General features: G+C 36.3%; 1 protein-coding gene across 1 annotated transcript; it reads left to right on the forward strand.

Moving 5' to 3' along the window:
• Positions 1-270: 270 nt before the first annotated feature.
• Positions 271-1641, forward strand: LOC114882127 (piggyBac transposable element-derived protein 4-like). The gene has a single exon (XM_029199003.2). It carries the CDS (start codon positions 271-273, stop codon positions 1639-1641), a length of 1371 nt encoding a protein of 456 aa, XP_029054836.2.
• The last annotated feature ends 591 nt before the right edge of the window (positions 1642-2232 follow it).

Below are 2232 nucleotides of genomic sequence, written 5' to 3' on the forward strand. Positions count from 1 at the left end.
CACGAATTCAAATCAGTATAGTCTTGCGACACGAACAGAGTGCATCGAAACGTGAAAGTCACAAAGAGCATACTTGGCAGTCTTTTATTATTATTTTGTAATATTTTATATCGTATTACGTGTTATAAATGCAATTTTCAAAATAGTGAACAAGACTAACAATACGTCGCAGTAAGTTTCACATTTTATCTTTTATTCATTTTTTTATCTATTTTGATTTACATTTTCATATTTTAGTTTTTATTTTCTCCGTTGAATATTTACCCCAAAATGTCAAAACGTTTGAGGAGTGCGAATGTATTATTAGAGAGAATAAATGATATCGATGCAGAATGTTCTGAAGATGATCAGGAAATTCTGGATATGGAAAATGACAATACGGAAAATTATGATCCGTTTGAAACCGACTCGAACACCGATGAGAACGAGGAGAATATTTCGAACGTACGTAGACGACGAAAGAGAAGGAGATTTTTAGTTAGTTCCAATAGTGAGAATGAAGAAGAGGCAAGCGAAATTGCGATGGACGGAACTGTTTGGCAGGAAGTAAAAATAGGGTCTAATCCTGGAAGAGCACCTGGTCATAATATTTTTAGGGAAACATCAGGCCCGACTGGATACAGTAAACGTAATATTATGAAAGGCGAAGTTAGGACGGCATTTTCTGTGATAATTGATCAGAATATAATCGAACTTATAAGAAAGTGCACAGAGGCAGAGGCATTTAGAGTGTTGGGATATAAATGGGAACTGTCTACTGCAAAGTTATATGCATTTTTTGCAATTCTGTATGCACGCGGCGCATATGAGGCTAAGAATATAGATATAGCACTTCTATGGAATAAAAAGTGGGGCCCGCCTTTTTTCTCAAATACTATGAGTAGACATGACTTTACGGAGATTATGAGATTTATTCGATTTGACGACAGAAATCAACGAAGCCAACGGTTACAAACCGATAAATTCGCTATGATTTCCGAAGTTTGGTACAAGTTTATTGACAACAGTCAAAATTGTTATAAACCAGGACCATATATTACTATTGACGAACAATTGTTTCCAACGAAAGCAAGGTGTAGATTCACTCAATACATGCCCAATAAACCGGACAAATTTGGTATAAAATTTTGGTTAGCATCCGATGTACGTAGCAAATATATCATAAACGGCTTTCCATATTTGGGAAAAGATGAAAGTAGAGAACCCTCAGTTCCTCTTGGAGAGTTTGTCACTATGAAATTAGCAGAACCGTATGTAGGATGTGGAAGAAATATAACCACGGACAACTTTTTTACAAGCCTACCTTTAGCAACAAAACTTTTAGCAAAAAAAACTACGATTGTTGGGACAATTAGAGCAAATAGAAAAGAGCTACCAAGACTGGCAAAACTGAAAAACGACGACATGGCACGTTTCTCAACCAAACTCTATCGCTCAAATAATTGTATGTTGACAATTTACAAAGCCAAACCAAGAAAGAAAGTTCTAATTCTCAGTTCAATGCACAACTCCGTACAAGTTGAAGAAAATGACACCCGAACACCGGAGACAATTCAATTGTATAATAGCACCAAATTTGGCGTAGATGTGACCGACCAAATGGCCAGAAATTATTCGGTAAAATCTAAATCTCGAAGATGACCTTTGCAAGTATTTTTTTATATCTTGGATTTAGCTGGGATAAATGCATGGGTGTTATATAAAGAAACTACGGGAGGAGAAATTGCAAGACAGGAATTTCTATTCCAATTGGCAGAAAAACTTACCATCGAATACCAACAAGAGCTCGGCAAAGAAAATCAACCAATACCCATCGCAAGTACAAGTACAGGTTCCCGTGCACGGAAAACATGTCAGATAAGGTATTGTAAAGATAATAAGACGAACAAAATATGTCTAAAATGTAAAAAGTACGTATGCGGAAAATGTACAGTTGAGAAGCCCATTTGTAAAAAATGCGACGAAAAAGAATAAAATGTAGATTATGTACTCTTGAATAAAAGAAAATATATGTTTATACTGGTGAGCTGGCTATTGGTCTGCATGCAATATTGAAAAATATAAGTTGTGAAAGACCGGTCATTTGACCGGCCGCGGTAGGAATAGGTATACGTGAAGTGTCGGTAGGGATAGTGTTTATCACCGAAAGGGAGGAAAGAAAGGTGGATCGGATTTTAGAAAAAATCCCTGATTTCGACCCTGACAAGGTTTCGTTCGAAGATTTTCTAAACG

This window comes from Osmia bicornis, unplaced genomic scaffold, assembly GCF_907164935.1.
Source record: "Osmia bicornis bicornis unplaced genomic scaffold, iOsmBic2.1, whole genome shotgun sequence".
Lineage (NCBI taxonomy): Eukaryota > Metazoa > Arthropoda > Insecta > Hymenoptera > Megachilidae > Osmia > Osmia bicornis.